The following is a 27,996-nucleotide window of genomic DNA, read 5'->3' as shown; positions in this document are numbered from 1 at the left end:
ACAAAATACAATAGTGGTGGACAGACTGACATTGCCATCCATAGATCCATAGCTAAAAATGACCACTGAGTTGAAACGGCACATGCAAGGTCTCAACAACAAACCAAATTGCATCAGTATATCAGGGTGGTTGTTGTACTTTAAGGTGTTTTTGTTATTTTGTCCACAGTCTGTATAGGTGTCTGTGCACGGGGCGTGCGTCTGCATGTAGACATGCAACCTACTGTATCTACTCACACCCATCTCTGCTTCATCTCCCAGGCCCTCTCACTCATCCAGTCCTTAGTTCTGCTTGCAGCTGACCGCTCCGCCCCGAGCACCAAACAGAGCCTGGCCAGTTTGGGCCGGTTTCTCTCCAGGTAGTTCTGGGTGTCTCTCTGCAGCTGGTCCATGGCCCATGGACGGCTCTCATCCAGGGACACCACAGCACTTAACATGGGGTTGAAGCGGAAGTACACGTCTGGAGGCAGCAGATCGTCCAAAAGTGTGTGGACCCCTTCAGTGTCTGTAGCGCTGCTGATCAGGGTGCTGATTTTGGCCCTCAGGCTGGTGGAGGTGGCAGGTCCCCTCTTTGCATTGTCATAGCGACCGGTGCCAAGGGACAGCACACACTGGAAGGGCTGGTTGGGCCACAATAGACGGCTCTCGTGGACAGCCAAGGCACAGGGATTGTTCAGGATAATTCCTCCATCCTACAGAGACACAGACAATAATCTAAAAGTGTATAGGACAGGTATTTTGTTCAATTCTAACCCACTCAAAGCCAATTGTGCCAAAACACAGAACCCTTTCAACATCCTGATTCTATTTAATTAACTTAAAGCTTGAATATAGATAATGAAACAACTTTAGTAATAACTGTAATACTGTGTTTGAAAATAATTAGGGAGGTGGGGAGGGGAGCAGAGAAGGGGGGCAGTTATGTATTTTCTTGGCTGAAGAGAGGATATTCTAAATTTTAGGGAGAACAGGCAAGGGTCTTTAAACTTTTTCTCATCCCAGATCTTACATTTTTAACTTGTGCACTACAAGTTATAAAGGTGGTTTGGCAATATGCTAAGGACAACAATCCTGTAATTTTAGTAATTGTTGGCCGTGTGAAAATCATTGTACCATTAACATATAGCCTAATTAGGTAAACCATCTTAAATTCTTTATGCACTTTAAGGTAAAAAAGTTTTTCTCTCTTAGTCGAGGGGAAAGACCAACAATATACATTGATGCTGGGGAGGGTCTTTTTAAATGAAATGAAACACAAGGTTCAGCCCTCCCTACCTAAATTATTTTTCGCACAGTCCCTTATCACTCACTTACCAAATTTCTTCTGTCTTCCGTAGCATAATTTTGAGTCTTTCACTGAAAATCCACTGAAAAAGCAGAAACGACAGCAGTTTCCTACCTGGTGAATGTCACTTTGTAAGGGGAACTCCTGGAAGTATCCTGGGGCAGCTGATGATGCTCGTACTGCCTGCCACATCTGGCAGACTGAGCCTCCGGCGTAGCGGCTGAGAGAGCCTGGTTTGTGGTTGTAGTTGCGGAAGACAAAGGCTTTTGGAGTGGTACCCCAGTTTACCACTGCGCTGACTGCTGAAACCTGAGCAGATATCAAATACTTAAACTGTATGTCTAATCATATTCTGTATTCAACAGGGGTGGGATTTACTTTAGCAGCTGTAGAATCATTAATCCAACATTATGTTATCAGTGCTGTGAGCCTGATGGTGATTTGTAAAATTTCATAAAATCAACTGCCATGGTGATTGCAGTGTTCTTACCTTAGGACTCAACTCATCCCTGGCTGTTTTGATAAGTACTCTATTTCCCAGCTTTTCTCTGAACAGGATAAAACAGAAAATTCTGTCTTATTAACATGTTAGATTTCACTACATTCACTTGAGTACTTGTATAGTGTTTGAGTCTTTTCTGTAAATACCGTAGTATTGTCTCCCAGGTCTCAGTGCTATAGTAAGAGTGACTCCAGCCCATCTTTACGGTACCAACCAGCGGGTTCTGCCGAAACACTTCGGAGCCAAAACGATGATACATGTCAGCACACTCTTCCAGAGAAAAACGGGCCAGGCCCAGCATGAAGGCTAGAACGGCACCTTTAATAAACACATGCAGAGACACACGAGTGAGACACAAACTGATACATTCAGACTGAGAATCATCGAGATGTTGTTGATAATAAATTACATTGTCATTTTTAGTAACTTTCAGTTCTGTAGTTTGTCACCTGTGCTCACTCCACAGATGTAGTCAAACAGCTGGTGGATTTTCTTGCCTGTCTCAGCTTCCAGTAGCTTTAATACCTGCAAAGGCACCACACCTCTGGAAAAGGCAAAGCCAGAATACTGAATATTAAATGAAGAATAAACATTATGAGTTGAAAAGTAAAGTAAGTGTATACAAAGCACAGGACAGAGACCATCTTGAACAGGGTTCTGAGTTGAGCTGTAACAATTAGTTGATAAATCGATTAGGCAATAGACAGAAAATCAATTAGCAACTATTCTGATAATCGATAAATCCTTTGATTCATTTTCAAGCAAAAAAAGTCAAACATTCTCTCTTTCCAGCTCTTTAATCAAATGTGAGGGTTTGCTACTTTTTGTCTTATATGACAGTAAACTAAATATCATTGTGTCTTGCACTGTTGGTCAGAAGAAACATGCAATTTGAAGACTTAATGGATATTTTTCACTATTTTCTGATGTTTATAGACAAAAAACAACCTACTGATTATTGAGAAAACAAATGAGAGATTAAGTGATAATGAAAATATCAGATGTTGCTACTGTAGTGCTGTTCATGCTCTCTGCATTGTTAAAGGGCCATCATTCATTCATTCATCTTACAGTTACCTTGTGCCACCACCATCAATTGAGAGCACTCTAATGCCACGGCCTTTGACTGGATCCACATAGCCAATTAAAGCAAAGCTTTCTCTTAAGGCGCTCTGAAGCACCTGGTTATCTCTGCAGGTTCTTCGCTTTCTTAACAATGTGACCGCTGTTTTCTCCTGGAAACAGAAACATCTTTAAAGGGGTGATAGAATGATTATATAGGGTATTTCACACTGTTCCTTAAGGTCTCCTAATAGGGTATGTAACATTGGTTGGGCTGAAAATGGCCCAGGTGCTATTCTATGGGTCCTAATGCATCCCTGTGTTTTGGCCCCATTTGGAATGAGAGCTTTTCTTCCAAATATGGTATGCTCATGAATATTTAGATGAGTTGCACGCTGGTTGAGCGAACCACATACACACAAAGTGGAGACAAGACAGCAGGTCTCATATTTCAGACACTGCAATATTATACATTGTTCGGCTGCTATTTCATTACTAAATTCACTTCTGAGACTTTTTTATGCGAGAAATCAACTATGTAAAGGTCAAATATGTGCCGTTTTACGAAAATAGATGGCTAATTGCAAATGTCCAACTGTGTGTCGGAGTTCATGAGCTCCGTGACAGCGGCCGGTGCTGCCTGGGTTGCTGCCTCGCCGCCCGGCCTGTCCTTTCACAGACCCCGTGTACACTTTCGGCATAACTATAGTATATTTACAGTTTGAATTTCGTCACGGCATGTATATCACAGCTACCCTAAGGTCTTACAAAGCTAACACTTTTGTCCGAATTCAATTTAAGGCATTTTTGTGAATTTGAGGGGTTTCATTAGGAGGAGCTGCTAGCTAGGCTATGTGTCCCATTCAATCCTATGGGAAAAGATCGCCGCTACACTTTCGGCATAACTATAGTATATTTACACTTTGAATTTCGTCACGGCATGTATATCACAGCTACCCTAAGGTCTTATAAAGCTTAGCTAACACTTTTGTCCAATTTCAATTTAATGCATTTTTATGAATTTCAGAGGTCTCGTTAGGAGGAGGCTAGCTAGCTGTCATTGATAGAGCTCCATCCAGCTCACCGCGGGCTGTATCAATGAGACTCGCAGACAAGAGGCGTTTATTTCCCCGATCGTTTGTTTAAATAACTCAACACACATATCCATTATAAGATTAACTGGAACCTGTGGTAAGAGATTGCAGGCGTAACAAGCTCGCTGACCGCGCTCTCACCCACACACACCGGCCATTTAGCAGGAAGAGGGGAGGGAGAGCAGCGAGCTGCAGGCCCTGGAGCTCTGTCAGGGCAGCAGCGTTTGGTAGTCCAGTAACCCAGAAACGGTGACTTTGCGCGGGTATGGAGTGCCACGGGCTGCCGGCCGTGACGAAGCTCCATCTAGCTCACAGCGGGCCGGAGTCTGTGAAGGAGGACAGGCTGGGCGGCGAGGCAGCAACCCAGGTAGCACCGGCCGCTGACAAAATTTGCAATTAGCCATCAATTTTCGTAAAACGGCACATATTTGACCTCTACATAGTTGATTTCTCGCATAAAAAAGTCTCAGAAGTGATTTTAGTGATGAAATAGCAGTCAAACAATGTCTACAATTTCTGGGATCTGCACAACCTATTCAGAAGACTAACTGATCTCAGATCAGTGGTGTAGCCTATGTAAATGTTGGGTGTGAAAAAGGTAGAGACTAGAGCCAAATAAGGAGGAGCCACCGAGTTGACGTCAACTCGGTGGTTCGTTGAGATTTGCAGAGGAAAGAGGTGTCAATGGGATTTTGAGGTTCTATGTATGTCCTATTTACCCACCAAGCTGTCGTTATTCAACGTTATTCAGTTTTGCATTCTATTACCCCTTTAAGAATTCACTAAGGTCAAATCATATTTGTTTAACGTTTGTAAATGTGATCGTATCACATCCAACAGACCTGCCACATTAAAGCTTTGCATGATGGGTAATGGATAAGGTGTTCATTGAGTGCCTCCACGCAGGCAGTCAGAGCTTCTGGAGAGGAGGCCTGTGACAGAGTGCCAATCAACCCTTGTGTCATTTCCTCTGCCTGCCTCCGACTCAAGACAACCTGAGAACATACAACCAGAAATGAGTTTTACACAACAGTTTGATGTGTTTAAGCTTCTGTAAAAGAACCAGCAATGTTTTTACAACCCATAGGGGACCTGAGCACTAGTTAATATTAAAATCTTGAACCCCCTGCTGTACAAGCTTAATGATGTTATGCATGAGACATGCCAGGTCATGCTTTAAGGGACACACGTTGTAGCTTTCTAGACTATCAATCAATTTCTTTTTATCAACGTAACATCACTGAACATGTAACCTCAACTCACCTTTCTATTCAGCATTGCCTCTGGGGAAGTCATAGCCGGTTTGAGCTTACCAGTCTGGGACAAGGGGCCCAGTTTTAGATAAGCACCCAGCAAATCAGGGATGGCGCTTGTGGGGTGGCGAAGGCAGTCCATAAAGGATACAGTCTTCAGTCTCTCAGAGGTAGCAGATTTAGGGTCCATCTCCGTTAGGAGATTTCTATCGGTGTCCTCATCCAATCCACTCTGACCCTTGAAATATTGATTGATGTGACTGGCCATTTGGAAGAAGTTCTCCCCAAAGTTAGTGGTTTTACGGCTCCTGTGGAAAAGGCCTCCAGTTTCATGGATGATAGGTTTGTCTTGCTTCAGTTGAGACATGGCACCTTGAGTTTGTGAGGTGGACTTTGCTGAAAAGTGTTTTTTGTAAGTGCTATTTTTTTCCACAGGAAATTGTTCTCTCCTATTCTGATTTTGGTCAACTTCTTCGGTAACCTTGGCACCAAAGTATTCATTGATGTGCCTTGCAAAGTGGTGGTAGCCCTCCTCCCAGCTGCTGGAGATATTGTTAGGTTCCACTGTTGCCTGATCAGCACCCGATTTCACTTGAGACATTTCCGCTTCTTTAGACTTTATGATGTAAGTGTGTTGCATGTGTCTCCTCTTTAGCCTCTTGTTTGTCCCTCTGCTGGAAGACATGGTTTCCAAATTTTCCTGCATTTGAACTTTTGCAAAACCACGAGAGAAGACTGAGTTAATGTGACTAGCCACGTAACTATAGCTCTCACCAAATGTTGTCGCCAAATTGCTGATGTGAAATAGTTGGAGTCCAGAGTTGTTCTGTCTTGAAGCACTTGTTCCTGAGCTCTCCTGTTTGTCTTTGGTTTTCAAGGACTGCGTTGTGTCTTTGCCCTCGGATATATATCTCTCTTTGGCTGCCCGTTGACTTTGACTACGCCTTTGTGATCTGCCAAGATATTCTGGAGTTGTGACAACAAGGCTGGCATTTTCAGCTAGATGTACAACATCCATTCTCTTGAAATAAATGTTAATATGTCTGGACAATCTATTAAATGATTCACCAAGACGTCCTCCCAACGAACTCAAAAGAAAACTGTTCTGAGGCTCCTCAAAGATCCCAATTGGAGCTTCCGGTTTGAATGTATTCCTATTGGAGGATGAGTAAAAACGCACCGGCTGGAGATGTTTCAGTTCTTTGGTAAAATCTCTGAGGAAGTGGGTAGAGGTAGAGCCTGTATCATTGTGATTTACATTTTTAAAAGTTGCTTTTCTCGTCAATCTGAACGGATGAGGAGATGACAGCAGTGAATATCTGTGGAGGTCCGAGCCAAGTGGTGCTTTAGCCAGACGAGGGTGCTTTTTGAGAAGGCTCATTAGGTACCTAATTTTGCAGTATGATCTCAAAGTCTTGTTCACAGAACTTGAACACAAGTTGGTGCAGAGGTAGCGACCCATGTTTGACCTGATGTGGTGAGCAGCAATCAATCAAAGTCTGAATGTCACCCTAAACTTGCATAGATTTAGGGCCTAGCAGCATTTGCAACAGGAATCTAGGAAAACACATAAAGAAAACACATTAGAACAAGAGTCTACAGCCATTTTACTGTAGCAGCTCTGGCACAGTGATGCTTTAACTAAATACTAACATTAGCATGCTAACAAGCTCATAATGACAATGATGTTATATGCATGTTGATGTTAGCAGGTATACTATTTACCATGTTCACCATTTTAGTTTAACATGTAAGCAAAAAGCATGCTAACATTTGCTCAGTAGCACTAAACAAAGTACAACTGAGGCCGATGGGAATGTCATTTTTGCAAGTATTTAGTCATAAATTATTATAATAATATTGGACAATTTGAAATTTTGACCTGGCACCAGATGAAAAAATCAGGGGATCAAAGTTATTACAATCAATCCTTAGGGCAACATGAATGCCTGTACCACATTTCATGGCAATCCACCCAATAGTTGTTGAATACATTTCAATACCAACAAAGGATGTCATCCTGTTGGTGGCGTTAAAGGAAAAGTCAAAGAATCACCAGTCAGCAGGATACATCGTCTGGAAACCATGAATGTCTGTACAAAATGTTGCCAATCCATCTGGTAGATGTAAAGATATATCACCCTAGTTCTTACCCTAACAAATGAATATGTTGATCTGCTGTTGCTACTAAAGGAAAATTCAGGGGATGACCAAAGTCATTAGGAATCATCCTCTAGGGAAAAAAACTATATGCAAATTATACTAACTTAAATCCAATAATTTATACAAAACATAAAGTTTCATCAAATTAATTACTTTGCAAAACAGAAATCACAAACGTCAGTTAAAAATATATGTCCATGTATCAGCTAAGGTAATCAATATCTCCTCTGTTCAGAGCAGAGACACAGAGTGTGCACTTCAGGGTTAGCTGATTGTGCATAAACATTACTGTATGTTCCACAATACCCTTGCACTGCCACCGTTTCCTAGTACCGTCTGCTCATAAATGTGACATGAAACCTAAGAGCATGCACATCAGTGTACATGACCTATACCGATTATTCCTCCAATGGATTTATGTCTGCAATGTGAAGAAGAGAAAAACAGGCAGCTTTGCCCATAGTGGCTCTAATATCCTCAGTGAGAAATGAGTTTACCTAATCACTATTTAAAACAAAGTGCATTAATTTACACCTTCTGTGGTGCATTCACAAAGAGAAAGGCTAACAGCTTGGCCATTAAATAGTCACAACTACCACTATAGCCTATTTTGGTTGTATTCCACTTAAGTAGGGGGAAGGTCATACACCAAAGTAGCTTATAGCTACTCTAACCTTGAAAGGGAATGTCAGATAAAAGCATACACTGAAGATTTACCTGAAACACAACAGCAAGTTCTTCTGTATTCACAAATCCTCTTCAACTACGTCTCTGTTTAAAAAAAATCCAGTACACACCTTCTGAAGCACTATTCCTTCTGTGTGTTTTGCTACTTAATTTAACCCTTCTCTTGTGCAGTTCTTTAATCTCATTGGTTGAGCTGGGCTGGGGGGGGGCGGACAAGCATGACCAATGCTTTGTAAGACCACACAGGCTAAAAAAAAAAGTCATGTGTTGACCACCAGGCTGGAAGTACAAGTCTTAAATTAGGGACCGGGTGACAACTCAAGGGTCTCAGTGAGCTGATGTTAGCGGCTTCTTACGTCACAGCACAACACACACAATCACGCCTCCTTCCAAAACAAACTGACTTCTTAAAAACTGATACAAAACAATAACACGTTGGTAGAACTAACTGACTCTGTAAGTATTTTTTTTAATTACCCAGTATAGATTGAGTAATTACAAGGCACAAGCATGTCCTTTCACAACAACTGTGCCATGAAAAGGCATTTAATAATAAACTTGAATATACTACACTGACTGTAATTACAGTAAAAAGGGTGTGAACAATAGAACCGTTTCTTACAGTATTTAATCTTAATTTAAAAAAAAGCAATCTATACAACTAAAGTATTTTATAGTTTTGCAGTCATTTTTTGTAAATATATCATTTTAAAAATAAATGATAATCTACATAATTGCATTTCTATAACAACCCTATTACTCCATTGTTCCTGCCTTGTTTATCTAAAGCATGAGATGCATTTTAGTCATTTAGATTGCTGGAAAAGAATAGCAAAATACAAAAAGCATGTAAATCAAAAATGTGTGTGCCTTACATCAGAGTATGTTTTGTCAACATCACTGTCCTAGAGGCTACAGCCACAACACTTATAACCTCTGAAGAGCACACGTTCTTCTGCATTGTATAATGTATTGTTGATGAATCACAAAGGCTCCTGTGGGATTAAAAACTCTTGTGTCTGTATCGGTCCACCAGCACACAGATATTACAATTGCAATTCAAATTACAAATGCTATGCCAATTCAGTCAGTTTTGGTTTTTGAGTTTCCTTTACTGTGAGATACACTAAATATTGATATCACCCATCATTTCTGCTTATATATTTTACAAGTCAACTTTAAATGAACAAGTCAATCATGATCTGGCAAATAATCATGACTGCCATATAACACAATTCCTGAGTAACAAGGGTTACCCCTGATTATTTTTAGACTTAAAATGACATCTAGTGGCAGCTTCCTGGCAGTTTGGTTCTCTATCTGCTTTTGAATGAACCTCAATCTGAAACACTGTGCAACAGGAAATCAACTGCATTTTGCTTCAGTGATTTTCTCTGTTCTGTATATCAGTCATAATATGACAGTCTTGTATACATTTCTCTCTTTCTTTTGCAGTAAAGCTTTTTACTTTTTTTTCTGCACAGTCATGTTTTTTTATGGTTAGGAGTTACGTTTAGAGATGCAGATGATGAGAATACAAGCATGAGTTATTGATACAAATATACAAAAATCCAGGGGAAATGGTGTTATTAGTCAGAGTGATACATTTGTTAACTTTTTATTTTTTTTTAATAACATTTATTTGGATGCCAATATGACACTTAACATTATACATCATTTTTTTTATTTAGGCCATTTCCAGTATGTAAAGGTTTATTTATTTATTTATTTTTTCACGTTTATCTTGCAATACCAACATCTCTATTACTGTCATCATTATCAGATATTTTGTAGCAGATGTTTTCATCACTTTAACTGAAGATGTTTAATCAAACTTATAGTCTAGATCTAGTAAAGAAATTATGCAGCAAATTATAGCTTCACAACATACACATTCAAATCAGGCAGCAAATATTTCCCTCCAGCTAAGAACAGTCTTTCATTTTTCCAGACAGATTCATAATAAACTGATGGTTAAGCAGGAAAAAGCATCCAGTTCTTCTTCACGTTCAATTAACTTGATTATTAACATACTTTATTTTCTCTGTGGTAACAAGTCAATGTGTTTTCTTTTCACAGTGTCCCGTTCTGCACTCCTCCCCTCGTCCAGTCCACTTTAAGCGATTCCTGGCAAAGATGGCATAGGACTTGTCCATGAATGGTCTCACAGGTGACCACATCATGAAGCGACCCAACCAGCCAAGGCCCACTGCACTGTACATGACTGCAAACGCTGGGATCCCACGGTGAACCTGCCCATGCAAAAAGAGGTCAGCAGACTGGCACAATAGTTAGGCTAATACTACTACATTAAGGCTTATCTGCAAAAATCTTTTCAAAATGGCAACTTGACATACAGAATATTACAGTCCTAGTAAAGCCAGAGGAATGTATGCTTACCTCGTCTTTCTCATCAATTACATGCATTTCCTCCATGGCCATCTCATAGCTGACATCCTTGTATTTCTCTACATCATAGTCTGGCAGGGAGATATCAATAAAATATACTTTCCCAGGCCGGTTTCTCTGCAGAAACTGGAGGAACCGGATCTCCGTCACACATATGGGACAAAGCCCATCATACAGCACCTAAAACCGAGCAGGGAATAGATTCTTCAATTTTCTCTTTCAGCACTGAATATTTCATTAAAATGACTAATAGTGGATAAAAGATATTTCCAGCTGGCACAGGTTGAGTGGCAACCATATCAGTATTTACTGTGTTGTGTACAAATAGTTCCTGTTCAGTTCTGCTTCAATATGGTATACCAAGTGTTTGAGCCACATTTGATTCAGAGAAGGGGTCCAATTACTAATTTTCTAGACAACCAATGATCAAAGGGGAACAAGCTCAACAGAATACTGAAATAGAATGCTAGCTGAAATGATATTATTCCCATAAGAGTTAATATTGTTTTGTATTACACTATTCAAATGAAAACTTTTAGAAATTACAAAATCAAGAAAACTGAAAGAATGAAAAACTGCAATGAAATGAAAATTACAACCCTTTGTTTCAAAAGGGATTACTTACGCAACAGTATAATTTTTCATCAGTACTTACATAATATTTAACTTGGAAGATAACTGCAAATAACTTTTGCAAGTAACCATTTCCACCAGGAAAAGAAAAACATTGATTGAAAGTTCTGATGGATGAAAATGTCAAAATTACGACCCACCAATTCAAAAATCATCAACATCAATATGAGACCAAAGTCAAAATAAAATGATGAGATAGTCATAATTTGGATTTAGTAAATTAGCATCAGAAGCATGTTAGAGTGATGACACTTATACTGCACATACTCAGTTTAACTTTCCCCCATTAAGAATACACTTTCACCCTGCTGCATTTGTTGAAGAAAACAAAATAGTTGCAATGCAAGTCATTATTTTTCATAAGATGTATTTGTATTACTGTCCTGACCTTTTGTATGCTTTAATCAAACATTACTAAGTTTGAAACAGTGTTTTGCTAACTTCTAAGTGACATGGCATATGTCAATGCCAGTGTGTCTAGCTAGCAAATAGTGTTCTGTCATGGCTGATAGGGTGGGAATTTGTCGCTACCATCCCAAAGCTAAGCAGCCATATCTAAACAGACCAAACAACCGTATTTTTTCACATAAACAAGTCATTGTGGGGTATATAACTAACATCAGCACATTGACTCAAGGTAGACCAGTTATGCCAACTGTCCCCAGGTTTTGTGGTCAGCTGCAACATCTGACTTCTTCCATTCAAATAAATGTTGTTAAGGATATGTCATTTGTACTCATCTTTAAATGGTATTGGTTATTAGCGCACAAATGTAAGATTACTATATAACAATTTGGTTTGTCTTGTGCAAATAGTCTCAGAGTAACAAAGAAATGCAAGAAGTGTTGCAACCATCCCACGTTATCTTAGAATTTTCTCTTAATATTACACAGGATACATTCAAAAACGGCATCATATTTAGCATTACTGGATAGTGTAACACAGTGATTCCCATACTTTTTCATGTTTTTCACTCTAACACAAATTAGAATAGTATTCTAATTGTGTTGTCTTTGATAAGATTTTCCCAGGCTACCCCATCTGATAGGATTGTTGCGTTTAGATGTCTAATTACAGGAAGTGTAGGAGATCAAAGTAGACATACATTTTGTCATTGTGTTTCTTATAGATGGCTGGAATTAATATCACGTTAACTGATGAAAACTAAAAGCATGCCTAAAAGCAAACAACCTGAATATGCAGCAGCTTACAGAGAAATACAGACCATTCCCCATTGGAAGACAGACCCTGACTAGACTGTGATTATTGGAAAGTGAAAAACCAAAGCCCCTAAAGCTCCTTCTGTGTGTGTTTTCAAGTTTGCAGTGCCACTGCCAAACTACCTACCAAAGCAGAGTGCAGTTGTGTCATTAACTCGTCAATTAGTATAGCCATATACAAACCGTGTATGTGTCGGCTGTAGTAACGTTACCACAGAGAGAAGCTTACCTTGACACCTGCAGACTCAGAGCTGAAGGTCCGATGATGATGCCTGCTGCAGAGGGCAGGTGCCACACTTATTTCGGTCGTTGAGTTTACACAACTGGGAAATTTAGTCAAACCCGACACCAACCATGCTCTCACTTGGGAAAACATTTGCAAATACACTGAACCCACCACGGTGGTAAACGTGCTGATTTAATAGGCAACAAACTAGCTACACTGATGACGTTAAATAAGTAATGTCCTTCCTCACAGTAGCAAATATTAGCTAATGTTACCAGCTAACCGCTTGTGCTAATTGTTACACAAGCGGTTGAGTAACAGCTAGTCACGCGCTGATGGTGTTCAAAATAAACGCTCGACAGAAACACCCCAAACATTATCTATCGTCCTTACATTTGACTATTTGTTGAATGAAAGTTAAATTCATACAAACTGTAAATGCCAGAAGCCGTAGCTGACCCGCCGGGAAAGCATGACTGAAGGAGGCGTGGTGACGGGTGACTCAAGTGTAGTGGATGCTTCTGCGCGAGGTCCCACTCTGGTACTTTTTTTCAATCCAAATGTCAGTGGAACAAAGTTGTAATCCCACCCCAAATTGAAAGATAGCCTGTTTCTCACTTTTATTTGTCTTTTAGAGTTGGATGAGACCTTTTGGAGATAGATGAGACAAATGAGCATCTGTTAAGTTTATTGGCATAGTAATATTTCAGTCCTCATACATTATTATGTTGTGATTTCCCACAGAGTGCTTTTCATAATCCTTTCTAAATAGCTGAAACAAAACACTTGGGGTTCCTGGTTATATTCTAATCTAAATTGGTATATCCTATAATGTCTAATTAAATGTCAGCACCTCATCAATTTAATTCGAATAAAACACATCTTATTTTGTTATTATTCAACAACCACAGGTCCTACAAGGCATTGACGGAACATCTGTGGCTGAGGCTCAAAGGACTCATGTTATTGTTGAATGTTAACAAAATAAATTTTGTGTCCAGAGGAGGGTTGTTGCTTTTTCTGTGTATGGTCACTTGTATTTGTCATGCAAGCACACGTGATGAGATCAAAGGCCTTAAAGCAGGGTCTTTCTGAGGCAGCCACAGTCTGGTACAACAACAGGGTTTATAGTCTGGCCAACACAGTTTCAAGGATTGTACAGAGGTGAGTTCTTGTGAATGTTGTTGTAGGTTTGCATCATGTGCATTACCACAGCTTTGAAAATGTGCAGTTGTTTTTACTCTGTCCACTTGTTTTACCTGTTCCCACTATCCAGTTGGTGGATTGATCATGGCCCCTGCAACAGCAACCAAACTAGGCTACACACCACCGGATGGAGGCTGGGGCTGGGCGGTCGTCTTTGGCGCTTTCATCTCCATAGGATTCTCCTATGCCTTTCCCAAGTCCCTCACCATCTACTTTAAGGAGATTCAGGAATATTTCTTCGTTTCCTACAGTGAGATTGCCTGGCTGTCCTCAGTCATGCTCGCTTCTATGTATGCAGGAGGTCAGTGGACATCATACGTTTTCAAAATGTGACAAAGGCATTTAAAAGAAAAAACCTCTTGTTTCCCAACAATATTTTGACTGAGCAAAGTTATTCCATCATACATTTTGTAAACAAAACAGATATAACCTCAATGCTGTAAACTTTTAGTGAAAGATGGTACTGAGAAAGTGAGATATTTTTCTCCTCTGTACAGGACCTGTGAGCAGTTTACTTGTCAACCGTTATGGCAGCAGACCTGTGGTTATGGTCGGTGGGCTCATGGTTAGCACTGGCATGATACTTGCTTCTTTTGGCAGGACTATCGTGCATCTGTATCTTTGCGTTGGAGTAATTGGAGGTAAGTAATATATATATATATATATATATATATATATATATATATATATATATATATATATATATATATATATATATATATATTCTTAATAATCATATTAGATGAGCTAGAGTTAATTTATTTTTTCAACAATTTTACTAGTGAGGTTGCTGTTCTTTGTAATGTTTGCTTTCTGTTGCCTGGTTATCACCAGCTTACACAGGAGGAAGGAGTTTTTTGAATATCAGGGTCAGTCCACTAGTGTCATGTATGCCGCTGTGTAGAGTTAACTTGGGCCATTCTGTGAAATATGTACATGTGTACTCAAATCACAATGAAATATCCATGCCTTGTTAAAACTGTACTATCAGAGCAATACGCAGACCAGAAGACCTTGTTTTTGAAAATTACTCACTAAATCAGATGCATTTTGAAAATTCCCACGTGCCTCCATGAAGGCTACGCCAGACCTCATGCTAATACAAGTGAGTAAACAAACCTCTCAGACTTTAAACTTTAGCCTAATCTATAATCTAGTAGAGATGATCTACATGCGATACAGAAAGGAACTGTACAAACTGCAAAGTGCCTGATTTTATCTATAAAATTAAGAAGTACTCAAACACTATGGACATAACATTTAATATAATGTCTGAATTAATACTAAGGGCTGCAATTTACAATTATTTTCATTACTGATTCATCTGCAGATAACGTTATTGATTCATCAATTAATGTCAGAATATAGTGAAACAAGTCTGTCACAGTTTCCTTAAAGCCATGGCGACATCTTCAAATATTGATATTTTAGTGCATTTTTGAAACCTTTAATCAGCACATTATTGCAAAAATGATCAAATAATAATATTGAATTGTTATAGCAGCTAAAAATGCTATCTTATCTCCTCAAGGTCGAGGTGATGGGTTTATGGTGTAGTTTTATAATGTAGTTTGTAATTAAATCAAAATCAGCATTCCTCTCTGAACAACGAAACGGAAGTTACCAAACCTTTTTTTTTTTTTTTTTTTTTTTTGTCCACATGCCTCAATGTTTCCTTATGTCTTTAAATTTCATTTTTAAATGAGACATCAGCATCATGATCACAAATTAAATTTTTTATGGTATGTTAATGAGCCATTTTATTTTTTGAACAGGTTTGGGCCTCGCCTTCAACCTACAGCCGGCCCTGACGATCATAGGTACCTACTTCCAGGTCAAAAGGCCACTGGCTAATGGGCTCGCAATGACAGGTAGTCCAGTTGTTCTGTTCACTCTGGCCCCTCTCAATCAGTTTCTGTTTGATTCTTTTGGCTGGAGAGGGAGCTTCCTCATCCTGGGATCCATTGTTTTGAACTGCTGTGTAGCTGGTGCTTTGATGAGACCAGTCAACAAAAATGCCCAATCAAAGTCTGATCCACCAGAATGCAATGGGGCAGCTGCTGAGGAAACGGCTACATCAGACACTAGTACGCAGTCAGCTAACCTTCTGACTAAAGAAAACCAAGAGGAGAGCAGGAGTCAGGGCTGTGTGCACAAAATCATAGATCCCACACTTTTCAAACACCGGGGCTTCCTCATTTATCTCATTGGTAATGTGGTCATGTTCTTTGGGTTTTTCGCGCCTGTGGTCTTTCTGGCTCCGTATGCCAAACATCAAGGGATTGATGAATATTCAGCAGCTTTCTTGCTCTCTATTTTTGCTCTGGTGGATATGTTTATCAGACCAGCCACTGGCTTCATTGGCAACACCAAGTGGATTCGGCCACGGATCCAATACTTTTTTAGTTTTGCAGTTTCATACAATGGTGTGTGCCACCTTATATGCCCACTGTTACCTGGATATGTGGGTCTGGTTGTTTATGCTATCTTCTTTGGTTTGGCGTTTGGAATGCTTTCTGCACTACTTTTTGAAGTTCTGATGGACCTTGTTGGAGCTCATCGCTTCTCCAGTGCAGTTGGACTTGTCACCATTATCGAGTGTGGACCGGTGCTTCTTGGACCTCCACTTTCAGGTTTGTAAACTTTGGGTACAAAGATTTTTTTTTTTTTTTTTTTTTTTTCGGATTGTAAACACAAACAAAATGTAGGAATTTCTAAAATGGTGACCAATAAAGTGTGCATCTTCTCTTTCAGGAGCTCTGGTTGATATTTTCGGGGAATACAAATACATGTACTACGCATGTGGAGTGTTTATGCTGGTGCCTGGTATATTTTTCTTCATCATGCATTACTTCAACTACAAGAAACTGGATGAGGAGCGGAGGCAGACTGTGGCTTTGGAGATGAGGACTTGTGATGAGGCAGTGCAACTTAAAATGAGCCAGGATGGTGACAGCACATGAAACACATAGATGAACATGCTGCCTATGATTTTTAGTCGATGTAGACCAGTGTTTCCCAAACTTTTTACAGTTCCGTACCCCTTCAGACTTTCATCCTCCAGCTACATACCCCCCAACCCTGCACTCTTATATGAATTATTTCTGTTAGCGTATCCCCTATGTCACTTCGCGTACCCTTGGGGGTACATGTACCCAAGTTTGGGAACCAATGATATAGACAGATGACACTGCATAGACTCTTTACAGCAGGACGTACAGTTTATGTATTTCTATACAATTATTTTCTACTTTGGATGAGGTTGTTGGAGTCTTTGAACCTTTTCTACGCAGATCAAGATTTAGTATTTTAATGGTTATTTTATATATGTTATTATTACATCATGTGCCAACTGTAACTCTTTATGGCCTTTGATCATAAATCATCCAGAACTGCTGCAGCTCATTTGAATGCAATTATCGTAATGGCTCAATAAACTAATATGGTTCCTCTTTGTTTCTTCAGTGGATGAAACACTCCGAAAGTAATTTTCCTGAGGGACTGATATAAAATAACTAGTCAAACCCCACAGCAGTCATACCACTACCGTTTATGTCATCTTCTTACCACTAGATGGCACTGGACACTACCAAGTGCAACACATCTCTCCTATTAAACCTCAAATAAACCACAAGCAGCTTCATTGGTGGTTTGGTTCTTTACAGCATTGCTTTCCAAAGTCTGGGTCGTGACCCTCCCATGGGCTGGCAGATATTATGAATGGGTCGCCAAGGGCGCAGCAATTCAAATATGAGAAAATGAAATGTCTGTAGTAAAGTCTACACACTATCTCTCTTTAAAAATACCTTCCCTGAAATCCCCTCCTGCTGCCCATAAGTTTAACTTTTAGAGAAAAAAAATCATTCTTCAAGTTAAATACATTTTTAGTGCCCTGGGGACCTGTACAAGTTGTTTCACTGGGACATCACTTTAATACAGTTATAAAAATTCATTATGAGTTCACGGAAATGTTTTAGCGTCTTAAAAAGTCTTGGGAAACCTATGTGTGTTTAATAATAATTTTGCATTTGCTGGTAAAGAACTGAAATCTTTTACTTAGTCTCACTGACATAAAAAGTATTGTGCATGTAACACCGGCACATTTGTCATACTGTAGCGTTTAGAAAAAGAACAATGCCATTAGTAGAAAAGTATGCCTAAATGATCCATTTTTATCATGTCCCTGCAAGGTGCATATTGACTTCCTTTTTCAGATGGACGAATACTGGACAAAAAACTGAGGGAATCAATATGTTTCATTATAACCTTAGATAACATTATCTGAAAATCAGAAACACAGTGTAAGTCCATGGCTTATGAGTGGACGGTCTTCTCTTTGGATGCTGGTTTAATTTCAATCAACAAAATATTACTGTTGTGTTATTTATCCAAAGTCGTTATTTTGATCCAGTGTTAGACACTGTTTTAAGCTCTAGTTTTGTCATAAAACTGTCGCAAATGTATTTTTAGTGTATTTAAAAAAAATCACGTGCATATGCAGTGGGGGAGGAAGTACCAATACCACACTGTTAAAATGCTCCATTACAATCCTGCATTAAATATGTTGTGTTATCATCAAAAAATATGTTGTGTTTTATATATATATATATATATATATATATATATATATATATATATATATATATATATATATATATATATATATATATATATGCTATTATACAGTATATCATTGTATTATTATTACTCATGCATTAATGTGTAAGTAGCCGTTTACTCTTGGTTGAGGTGGAGCTAATTCTTAACTATTTCATAGGGCTGCAACTAATAAATATTTTCATTATGAATTAATCTGCTGGTTATTTTTTTATATTTATGTACAGTAGATGCACATACAACATTTCCAACACATATAATAACATATTCATAACTGCAAATTATATACAACCAGAAACAAATACTGACATGTAAGTTTAAAAAGAGGAAAATGAAATGCATTTCGCAACCAAACCATATTTTAGTGTGGGTAAATAACCCAACAGTACCCAAATTGGGTCATTTTTGTCCCAGATGAATACAGTGTGTTTTTAAAGATAGGTAGCAATACAATTATGCAGCTATGTGACAAATTTGTCATATATTCCTATGGAAAATATCAATTGAGTGGACACAAAGTGAGAGAGCGCAGACCTCCAATTAGTTGCAGTTCCCATAAACACTGTATCATCTCTACACTGAACAGCTTGAGCATAATCACCATGATGAACTATGGCTGATGTCAGTAAATCTGACTTTAATTGGGACCAAGACAATTAAATCCAGGCAGCTCTGCATCCAATCCCTGTGATGCGACCATGCTGAGACATGATGTTTTAACCACGCTGCTAGTTTGAGCAGTCTGTTTTAGCCACATGGTTGGGATGTCTGTGAAGACGGGAGTGATACTGTTTATTTAATCCAACATGTTTGTTAATAATCTCTGCTAATCTTCTTTACCCACAGCAGCAGAACTAATCTGTCTTCACAATGTTTGCACTCGGAGAGAAGGCTACGGCATGTGAATACCAGAGACTTAAGAGTTTATTCATCAGCCCTGTGGACAGAGTTATTGATGACACATTGCTGGTCTAAAATACACATCGATAGCCAGGGCAGCTAGCATGCATACACAGGACATATCGACGGAGGAGCTATTGCCATGTCAGTCTATCCAAGGAGCTCTCAAGGACTCAACCACACCTACCAGAGAGATAAGAGACACCATGTCCTGCAGTGAGCCTTAACTGACTGTCGGCCACGATGAAACCCAAGATTTACTGAGATCATTTGATGAAATAAGGCACAGAGTACCCTATTCTCAAAATCAATAATCTTTACAAACAGCTACCATAACACCCACCTTTATTTTTATGTGGCATAAAATCATCTTTCCTCAGATATTTTTCTGTCTCGAGCTCCAGCAGTCAACATTTGAAGAGGGAAAAACTTGAGGTGTATGTACGTCATTGCTGCTTTAGTCTATATCGACAACGTTTCATTTCAGGGATTGTTCAGGTGCCGCTGGAAATTCCGGCGGATGTCTCTAGTTTTGGCCGGATGTCCGTCGCCTTCCGCTTTCTTTGTGTTGGCATTCTAAACTCTGGTCGATTTATGAGTACTATGGTTAACTGCTCCTCAGATCTCTGCAGGGTAAATCCAGACAGCTAGCTAGACTATCTGTCCAATCTGAGTTTTCTGTTGCACGACTAAAACAACTTTTGAACGTACACATGTTCAACCAAAACAACTTCTTCCTAAGGTTATTTTCGCTTTGGATTTTTCTGGGGAATGTCACCACAGATTCCCAATTCGTAACACTGCAAGGGCTTTCATCAGTGGGCCATAGGCTCAATCACCATTGTGTTACCTCATTCGGTGATAGATAGTAAATTTAAATGGAAATCTTTGAGAATATTACTTTAAGTGAAGGATCTGAATACATCTTTCACCATCTTTTTAGTTTTTAAAACGTGCCAAAACCATATTGGAAAAGTGAATCTCAACAATATTTATTAGAAAACCATTTTTGAATGTTTATGTCTTTACCAGGTCGAGACAGTTTGGTATTACAGACACTCGACCAGACAAACTGCGCTGTTGCTGCAGCTGGACATAAGGCATCCTTGTGGAATACAAATTGGACAAAACAGGCCCTTATGAAGACGGACATTTTTTGAACTCAAACAAAAGAGGAACATAAACCCCTAAACTAATCAATCATAACTAATGCTTGTAAAAGAAATTGAGTCGCAAAGCAAAAGGACTTAATGAGATTATGTTACCCATAATTAACAATCTGTGAACACATTTCCCAAAACACTACGGCTTTTTTGTCCGCCGTGGAGCCTAAGAATGTGTGAATTATCATCCAACACACATTTACCCCACTTTTCAGAGTTGACAATGCAGAGCCCCTGACCAATATCCTTAATCTGCCACTCAAAATACATTTAGCCTTTGTGAGAACAAATGTGCGCCGCTGAAACACTGGCTGTGGAGACTCTCTGCTGCCTATTAGAACCATTGTTCCTCTTTATCTGGTGAACACAGACAACCACTAAAGCTTGCATGTCTGGGGACGATGGTGCTGTTGTGTGCATATTACAGGAAGAATATTGTCCTGCATTGTCCTGTGGATTATAATCTTTTGAATACCACACTGTATTACACTGCTACGTAAACAAACTTGATTGAGAAGCTAAAGGACTGGATGACATAAACTACCCGCAAGCACTGTAGCATTTAGACATTGTGCATACATGCAGTCTCTAATGTAATCCATGGCATGTGGATGATAAACAGCACATGACTTGTATTATCAGTCTATCAGGGCAGCACACTTGAGTGACCAATTCAACCCAAGATAACATTGTAAGATTTCATTTAATTCCTCAGTCTTGATTTGGAAAATAGTATTGAATTGAAGATCGTTCCCAATCCCCATCTGCAGATGCCTAAGATAGGCATTCCAGCGTCATGTCCTCGGGAATCGACACCCAGGCCTGGGCTGAGACTGAGAGCATGACAGAGAGACTGGGCATGGAAAAGGGAGAGGAGCAGAAATAATTATGAGAGCAACTGAGGCGTATCGGCTTGTCCTTGCCTCAAAATGAAAAGAAGGATGAGACATGATGGCGCAAATCAACTGCAAGCAGTTATACAGTACCTGATTCACTCATACCATCTGTGTAATCACACTTGAGGAACCTTGTAATACTGGGATTCTGTTACCATATTGTGTCATCTGCACATTTCTGGCCGGTATCCAGCCAGAATAATTAAATGTATCATTACACTGAACCGAAATTGTTGATGAGCAGGGAGCAGTGATGATGGTAGCTCTCTCTGGGAATGTGGGAGGCATTAATGACTAACTTATTTTGAGACCCAGACTTCACTATGTCGTTTTAGTGTCGCTCGTCTGAGCTGAAAAGGTTTTGAGCACACTGGCCTTTGTAACCGCGAATGAGCGCTACAGTAGCTGAAGTGAATCAATGTCATCAGGGGTTCTTTGTGTTTCAAGGACAGTCTCTCCTGAGTCTGAGGCTGACATGACGAGGTTGCTGACTGTCGCAGCTGCCTTGCTAAGCCTGCCAAAGGTGTTTGATTAAATTCCCATTCTTTTTCTAAGGAGAAGTGGAGCCATTTAGAAACCGATAAACCATATGGACAAGCCAATAAATGTCTTTAAAGTCGAGCCTCTATAGGTTCTCTCAGAAGGAAATGCCAATAGAAAGTGGATGCATTTGTGTGCAGCACACAATATGGATGAACACAAAGGTTGTTTTTTTAGATTTCATGCAGCTGAGCAACAGTTTTTTCAGGAGTTGTCAATAGCTACAGAGCTGGAAAGAAAGACATTAAAAACCTTTTTTTCTTGTTTGTAGGTTTCAGAAGTATTCCTTGGTCATTTTACAAAAATAAACTCAAGGACTAGAAAAATGAAACTACTCTTACCGGATAAAGCAATGCTGTCTAATTTGGAGCACATTGTTCTTGGGAGGACACATTTTTGGAGAGTATTTAAACGTTTAGAATAACACCAGCATTATACTTTAAAGCAGCCATATTATGCTCATTTTCAGGTTCATAATTGTATTTTAAGGTTGTACCAGAATAGGTTTACATGGTTTAATTTACAAAAAACACCATATTTTTGTTGTACTGCAGTGCTCTCTCTCACTGCTGCTGATCCTCTTTTCACCTGGTCTCTGTTTTAGCTACAGAGTGAGACCTCTTTTCTTCTTCTTCTTCTGTACTATCTTTGATTGCACTGCACATGCCCAGTAGCTCAGATGTAGATCATGTCAGCTAGCTAGCTCCATAGACAGTAAAAGAAAGGCTGTTTCTACAACTTCGGTCAGTTACAAGGCAGGATTAGCTGGGAGACTTCTAAATGAAGTGGCGCACATGTAAGTAGTTCTTTTGTAGATTATGGTGAACTTGTGTGTGTTGTAGCAGTGCTTTGCTACTGAGAACGAGGTAGCATGCTAGCGTTAGCATGCTAGCGTTAGCATTAGCGTTAGCATGCTAACGCTACGAGCTAATGGTTGCAGTTAGCCTGCTCGTTTCGGCCTATGACGTCACAAGTCGTGCCGATTTTGAACAGCTCACCCGGAGACTGAAGGCAGGACACATTCAGAAACCGTATCTCACTCTAAACAGCATGGATGGATTTTTTTCAAAGTTTGTATGTGTGTGGAAGCACCAGAGACACAACATAACACCCCAAATCCCAGAAAAAGTGATTTTTTTTATAATATGGGCACTTTAAGTCTTAAGAAGCCTAATTGAGACTGCAGGGATATGTTTAATTCCTGGTGTCTCAATTAACAGAGACAACAGGAATGGTATAATGTTGGTTCATGTCAACTGAAGATGCTAGAATGTACATGAATGCCATGATTATATCACACCTAACCTACCTTTTTAACAAGCTGGTCACAGGCAAGTATAGTTTAACCTTGTGGCCAATATATCCTTATATAAACAAACAATGTTTTCACCACTGTAACATACAGGAAAGACATTACCAGAGCTGGGGAAAAAAACCTAATCAAACATGCATAAACTGTATGTATCCTCTATACAATGTTCATGGCATGGCTCCTCCCCCACTCAGTTGCTTTGTTAGGCAACGAGTAAATACAAATGAGATTACAAGAGGAGTCACAAGAGGAGACTGCATTATTATCCCACTAAGAAAATCTGCTCTAAGAATAATAATAAGAGAATAATAATTAAAGCAGCACAGTAATAAGGATTTTTCAAAATAACTCATGGGTACATATAAGGGTGAAGTGTCACTGAGTATTTTCTGACACTGGATCTTCTGTAGGAGATAAAGAAGGACTTATTCTGTAACTAAATATATGTACATTCAGGGGCAGCTCAGCTCCAGTAATTTGGGTTTCTGAACCTTTCTATTAGCAGTGAAGATTAGATTAGATTACAGTGGACAGCACTGTGTTTATGAATGAAGATTATAAATTCCACTTCATTTCAACAATTCTATAGTTTGTGTTATGTTTATCCTCTAAAATCAGACCTGTCATTCCTATTCCTGCCAGGCAACACAAATCTATGATCAACTTTTTAGTTATCAAGTATGTGTTGGTTCTGCAAAAGGCTCCACTGAAGCCTAATGTAAGAATTAGAAACGATTTCCTTTATTTCTCTCATGTGGAAAACTTACACATCAAAGAATTATTTGACACAGATTTTCAGAGATTGTAGCAAGCAGTTGCAGTAGTATCTATCTTTTTAATAGAGATGAGTTAAGAGCTAACGAGACAGAATGACAAACCACATAACTCACAGAGTGACTCCTGTGCAGCCAATCAGCTTTAATGTATTGTAATGTATTCATAAGGTCGTTCAGTGGTAATGGATTGGCTGAGCTTCAGAAATTGGGAAGCTAACAAACAAATTTGTTAAGTCTTTATCTTCCTTCACTGTTGCAGCTCAGGATGCATCACAGTATCAACAGCTTTAAAAAAATGCAGACATATTTTTACTATCAAATCAAAAGAAAGCAAAGAATACAATATCCAAGATGGTGGTTATGGTATGAAAAAAATGATTTAAAGGTTTATACAGCATGCTTTGGCAAAAAAACAAACATAAAACCTGAATTAAAAACAAGGCCAATGTGATCAATACATACTGTAATATGACATATTAGAAAACATGAAATCAGGTAGTTTAACATTAAAACCAAGATTGTTTTTGCAGGTGAATCAAACCACTTATGTAAAACAATCAAATAAGCAAAATAAACACAAAAGAAAAAAATAATTTCATCATCGCAGAGTGAAGAGCATAATTGCAAGTGCAAGCCGCATTATACAATAGCATGTTTCAAAAAGCAGCCCTCTCAGCTGTCTAAATAGGATGATTGCTGCTGGTCTGAAGGGTCCTTCAGTGAGAGGAGCTTTGGAGGAAAGAGACAGAGAGAAAAAGGTACCACATGTCGTGGGAGGTGCCAAATAAAACATCACTGATTGACTGTGCAGTGATTTTGGTGTGTGTGTGTGTGTGTGTGTGTGTGTGTAGTTGCACCTGTAGTCTATACATACAGCTACAATTTCTGTGCATCCACATATCTAAAGATGGCGGATTCACTGGCACTTTTGATAAAGGAAAATGAAAGATGTCTGAGCCTGGACATTCTTTTTTTTTCTTCTCTTTGAACAGTGTTCACAGCCGGGTGAAGGAAAGAGTCAAAGGAGGGCATCCTTTGTTGCAAGAGGCCAATCCTTATTATCCTTTAACAGCATGAAGATCTAATTATCTCCCCATATAACTGCTAAGTATATAGCTAAATAGCTAATAGCGACCATTTATCAGGACATATTAATTGAAGCAGACTTCTGCAATTTATTAGTTGTTCTGGTTATTGTCATGTGACATGTTACTTTTGCACAGCCCAAATAAACCACATGATAGTCAGTGGTAATCAAATTTAAATATCTCATTTATGTTTGTATAATTCAAAGAGGTGCTTTAATGACCATGACTCTTTTTTTATCAGTTTTCTTTTTTATACCACCTGCATTATGAAAATGAGAAACCACTCTTGTCCCTTGTGTCTGATCCAGAGCTTCTTGCTGTGGATTAGCATGCTCATTACAGCCCACGTCCATTCAGTTTTAAACCATTGTCTGAGTCCCATCAACCTTTATGTTAACCCAAGCATCAAACACATGTAAACTGGTTCATGACACTGACATTAATTTGATTTGCCAATTATTTTTTGCAAATGACAATTCTGCAGGGGAATCATTCTTTAAAGTATTTGTGTGATGTTTGATGTTGCAGTCATGAATGCTATATTTATTATGAGACAAGTGATGTTCTCTTTAAGAGGGGTCAAAATTGTAGATACCATGCTTGGTATTGTCATAACATCTGTTTAACAGGGGAAAGTCCTTGTAAAAAAGTGGTAAAAAATACAGTAGAGAGAACAAAAGAGAGACTCACTCTACACATCTACAGTATACAGTATACAGTATACTGTTGTTTTCTGCTGTTGAGTTATGGCAACAGCACACAATAGATGATAGGACCATAGACTTATCAATAATGCATAAGATAGTAAGAGAAATGACAGGCACTCTGTTGGTAGGCTCTCTCCAGAAGCAAGCCATAAATTTGCAGGGCAATAATAATGACTCTTCTCAGGGAAATAAAGGCCACCCTCTGCTCCCCATAGTCATAAACCTGACTCACTCTTCCATTGGTTGGAAGAAAAATGCTTCGTTTCCCACCACACAGGAGTCATACACAGGAGGTACTTCAACCAGCTAACTTGATATGCAATCATCTCTCTTTACAAAGGAAAGAATACAATTTCAGTTTTTATATTAGCTATTTTCCTATTATTCCTGTGGAGGTGGTGGGAAGAAACAGTGAGCACAGTAATGGTGAAATGAAGTTCACATTAACAGCTCCGAAAAAAATATTCCAAAAAGACTTCCAGTAAGTCTTTTACCATCTTCTAATCAGGTTCTGCAGCCTGCTTTGTAGTGGACCTTTCTATTTAACCATGTAGTTTAATTAATCTTTAAGGTTTAATAAAGTTTAAGGTAATTATTCTTGTTATTCATGTGCAAGAAAGCATTGAATTGTATTCACAGTAACATTAAGTCAGGATGTTTCTATCGTCTTTAGCAAAGTCAAATTAAAGAAATATCCCTAATTCACTTTCTTGTCCAGAGTTACCTAAGTAGATCGATACCACTCTCAGCTCTGTCTGCAAATAAGCAGATGCAGGTTAATAAAAATCAAAAAGAAGGAAAAGATTATGCTATTTTGTGTCACTAGGACATTTTTTATTTTTGCCATTTTATCGTTTTTTAATACTAGTACTGTATTGAAGTTTAAAATTCTGGTGTCGTGACAACCGTAGTTATCACTTATAGAAAGGCTGACCTCTGTCTGCGAGGTTCCTCCAGCTGTTAAAGTCATATTCAGCCAGCAGTGGTCCAGAACAAGTACTCTACTGGGATGGAGAGTATCGAGGTGGAGCTCTCAACCCAAGTGAGCCGCCTTTAGAGTGCAAACAGCAGGTTTCAAGCCATTTGGGGTCCATTTGTTGTGCTGAGTGCTTTCCACAAAAGGTTGCATGAGACACTCTGACCTTGTCACAGGGTTTAAACTGAGATTTCTGCTGAATCCCTTCAAGACTGCAGAAGAGACCAGCAGAGATTTGACATGTCCCTCACTGATTTCATCCTGGTATGGATCTGTAACTTGTCATAACAGCCACCTGATTCCACAAAAAAATGTTCTGTCCTTGAATGAATGTCACATGTGGAAGGCGGGGGGGGGACACACCAGTTTTCTGACTACTCCAGCATCAATTTAAGCATAAGCACATACAACCCCTTTACAAGAATGATCTGGCATGTGTATCCCTGACGTAAAACATACGGCTGTTGTTGCTAATGTAAACATCTGGAGGGCAAATGTGTTTTCATCTCAGGAGATGAATACAGGCATCACAGGACTGGCAACAACCACAATTTCGGGGTTGTCATGTGATGTGATGGAGCCAACATGACTTCAATGCGCAATCTCGACCGTATGAGATGAGGATGACACGCTGAAGGCAATGACAATGATTGATTGTTTGACTTTAAGAAGAACAAGATTTCCTCCCTTTTCAAAATCAAGAAGCTGTAATCTCCCTGTTTAATGTTTATATCTAATTCTACATCTTTAAAGACACCCAAACGCACATCACACTTGACATCTGCATTTAATCTCAATTTTATTAACACAACCCTGCATGGGCCCTTAACCCAGAAAACCGCTGACGGTCAATGACATTTTTAAAAGGCAGGAGTGTGAGACACCTATTGTATTTGTGTTTTTTCATCACCTGGATGCCATGAGAGAGCGAGAGAGCAGGTTTTACAGATGAAAATCTAAGGAGGCACAGAGGCAGTTACTGGAATGGAACGGTGAAGCCCAGACCCAGAAGGCAACAGCATCTGCTCTCTATGGAGACTGTCATCAGCAGTTTGGGCTAAAAGAATGGCTACTTATGTTGAAATGCTGGCTCTATATTTTCTGCCTGACACTGCAACACTGTAGCCCTCTTTGTTAATTTGAAAATGTTCATAATGTGCATGCTATTACATTTTTGTCCTAATGGTGGGATCAAATAGTGTAGCTCTCAGTAAATGTCAATCGGACTCAGGAAATAATGGAGAAGCAAAGGCATTTCCAGTTTCAAATTATATGCTTGAA

General features: G+C 39.2%; 3 protein-coding genes across 4 annotated transcripts; 1 reads left to right on the top strand and 2 right to left on the bottom strand.

Moving 5' to 3' along the window:
- Window positions 1-233: 233 nt before the first annotated feature.
- LOC116043507 (calcium-independent phospholipase A2-gamma-like) lies at window positions 234-8,457 on the bottom strand. The gene is made up of 9 exons (XM_031290238.2): window positions 8,077-8,457; window positions 5,207-6,753; window positions 4,775-4,938; window positions 2,865-3,038; window positions 2,237-2,331; window positions 1,934-2,105; window positions 1,776-1,833; window positions 1,400-1,594; window positions 234-692 (listed from the first exon to the last, which is right to left on the bottom strand). Exons 2-9 carry the CDS (start codon window positions 6,656-6,658, stop codon window positions 234-236), a joined length of 2,769 nt encoding a protein of 922 aa, XP_031146098.1. The 5' UTR covers window positions 6,659-6,753; window positions 8,077-8,457.
- Window positions 8,458-9,656: 1,199 nt separating this feature from the next.
- LOC116043490 (uncharacterized protein At5g50100, chloroplastic-like) lies at window positions 9,657-27,007 on the bottom strand. The gene is made up of 6 exons (XM_031290193.2): window positions 26,995-27,007; window positions 25,254-25,260; window positions 22,708-22,711; window positions 12,538-12,789; window positions 10,447-10,635; window positions 9,657-10,298 (listed from the first exon to the last, which is right to left on the bottom strand). The coding sequence occupies exons 4-6, from the start codon at window positions 12,682-12,684 to the stop codon at window positions 10,104-10,106; spliced, it is 531 nt and encodes a 176-aa protein (XP_031146053.1). The 5' UTR covers window positions 12,685-12,789; window positions 22,708-22,711; window positions 25,254-25,260; window positions 26,995-27,007; the 3' UTR covers window positions 9,657-10,103.
- LOC116043489 (monocarboxylate transporter 2-like) lies at window positions 13,530-18,030 on the top strand. 2 transcript variants are annotated; one of them, XM_036008116.1, is made up of 6 exons: window positions 13,530-13,698; window positions 13,811-14,041; window positions 14,238-14,381; window positions 15,516-16,373; window positions 16,495-16,748; window positions 16,801-18,030. In XM_036008116.1, exons 2-5 carry the CDS (start codon window positions 13,825-13,827, stop codon window positions 16,701-16,703), a joined length of 1,428 nt encoding a protein of 475 aa, XP_035864009.1. In that variant the 5' UTR covers window positions 13,530-13,698; window positions 13,811-13,824; the 3' UTR covers window positions 16,704-16,748; window positions 16,801-18,030. The 2 variants fall into 2 exon arrangements, with proteins under 2 accessions (XP_035864009.1, XP_031146052.1); XM_031290192.2 differs by having other exon boundaries at window positions 16,495-18,030.
- Window positions 27,008-27,996: the final 989 nt, after the last annotated feature.

This window comes from Sander lucioperca, chromosome 12, assembly GCF_008315115.2.
Source record: "Sander lucioperca isolate FBNREF2018 chromosome 12, SLUC_FBN_1.2, whole genome shotgun sequence".
NCBI classification, from domain to species: domain Eukaryota; kingdom Metazoa; phylum Chordata; class Actinopteri; order Perciformes; family Percidae; genus Sander; species Sander lucioperca.
This window is presented reverse-complemented; position numbering and strand designations above follow the sequence as displayed.